Genomic DNA, 1,467 nt, shown 5'->3' on the forward strand with positions numbered 1-1,467 from the left:
ATTTGCAGACTTTTATTGCTAAACCTGCCGGGCGTCCCTCAGGCTAGATTTACAGCATTTGACGCAATGCACCACTTTTCTCTTGCAAGAACCCCGGTAAGGGTCAATACAAATTGAAAAAGCAAAAAAATTTATCTTTTCCGTGGAGCAAAAAGGGAAAGACAGCCCACTTTCTTCAGAAAATGTATAATTATAAATTCTTTCTCTGTCCCTTTGAGATGTATGGAAATCTTTAAAAAATGTAAATAAGCCCCTTGCCAGCCTTACAGCCCAGGGATGTCTTTCTCAAGTACAGGAAAGCCATCTCTTTGAAATGCAATCAGCAGGGAAGACAGCACCCTGTCTCCCAGCTTCTGGGGAGGGCAGGAGCCTAACTGAAGTGGACACCTCACTCCTGGGGCAAAATGACCTCCAGTCGTAAAGGGATGAGAAGGTTATTCTTCGTTTGGATAAAGTCAGTTAACTAACACAGATGGTGGCCCCAGTTACCAGATGCATTTAGAATGAACTCAGTGTGACCAATGGCCCCATCAAGTCCTCCTACATGAGGACTCGTATTGTTTACCTTGAGAACACGTGTGTGAGGGGCAGTATCTGCCTGGGTAGATAAGGGGTGAGCTGTCCTTCTGTCTTTGCGGTTCCCTAGCGGATTGCCTGTGGTGCACGTCACATTCTGGTTTAATGCTCATTCAGTAATAAAACTGTTTTTTTTGTCTTGTAGCCGTGTGGACAGGTTTTCGATCACGGAGAAGACCCCAATATTGTGCCTATGGTTCAGCAGATATCTGGAAGGTTGGGCCATGCAGCCCTGCAGGTCCAATGAGGAGGACAGCCCACCTAGAGGATGAAGATTAAATCAGAGAACTCAAAGCACAGCCTGCTGAAATTTCGAAGACCCAGGAATCCCAGATGCACCCTCTCCCTGGTCAGAGCAGGAGATCAGCCTCTTCGTCCCTCCTCCCTTAGACCGGACATCGGGGTTCTCAACCTCCCACCCCCAAACCCATGAGTCAGGAACTCAGGCCACCTGCAACCTCAGGACCAGTGAATCCAGAACCAGATCCCTTCATCCTTGAGACCATCAGTACTCACCTCCCCTGAGATTTATGGAACCACGGTAACAACGAATGGTGCCCTTGGGGCAGGTAACAATATCAGAGTTCTCTGAGCAGGATCCAAACAACTCAACACAGGCAGGACACTGCAGGTCTCCAGGGACAGGGGGAGCTGGGGAGCAGAGAGAAGGTTGGGGTGCACAGCTCTGCTCCTCCCTGCAGCCACCTTCTTTGTGACCCGGAGCCCCTTGTCTCTGGGCCCCATCTCTGAGTGTCCCTGGTCCCACCCAGCGTGCTGGGATCCCACACCTGGACGGGGGATGGCGTCCAACAGGACACTGCTGCTGTCGGCCCTGTTGCACCCGCTGGAGGAGCAGAACCGGGCGTAGGAGGCGACGAGCATTCCGGGGGG

The 1,467-nt window shown here is 51.3% G+C and overlaps 1 protein-coding gene across 1 annotated transcript; it reads right to left on the reverse strand.

Moving 5' to 3' along the window:
* Positions 1-252: 252 nt before the first annotated feature.
* LOC124234065 (CD177 antigen-like) lies at positions 253-1,461 on the reverse strand. The gene is made up of 3 exons (XM_046651325.1): positions 1,365-1,461; positions 1,093-1,227; positions 253-837 (listed from the first exon to the last, which is right to left on the reverse strand). Exons 1-3 carry the CDS (start codon positions 1,456-1,458, stop codon positions 686-688), a joined length of 381 nt encoding a protein of 126 aa, XP_046507281.1. The 5' UTR covers positions 1,459-1,461; the 3' UTR covers positions 253-685.
* Positions 1,462-1,467: the final 6 nt, after the last annotated feature.

This window comes from Equus quagga, unplaced genomic scaffold (assembly GCF_021613505.1).
Source record: "Equus quagga isolate Etosha38 unplaced genomic scaffold, UCLA_HA_Equagga_1.0 69169_RagTag, whole genome shotgun sequence".
In the NCBI taxonomy this organism is placed as follows: Eukaryota; Metazoa; Chordata; class Mammalia; order Perissodactyla; family Equidae; genus Equus; species Equus quagga.

Coding starts and splice junctions, on each gene's coding strand:
- LOC124234065 (XM_046651325.1), bottom strand. CDS start 1,458: ATGCTCGTCGCCTCCTACGCCCGGTTCTGCTCCTCCAGCGGGTGCAAC. Junction 1,228..1,364: donor GGACGCCATCCCCCGTCCAG/GTGTGGGATCCC, acceptor TCTGCTCCCCAG/CTCCCCCTGTCCCTGGAGAC. Junction 838..1,092: donor TTCCATAAATCTCAGGGGAG/GTGAGTACTGAT, acceptor TTCATCCTCTAG/GTGGGCTGTCCTCCTCATTG.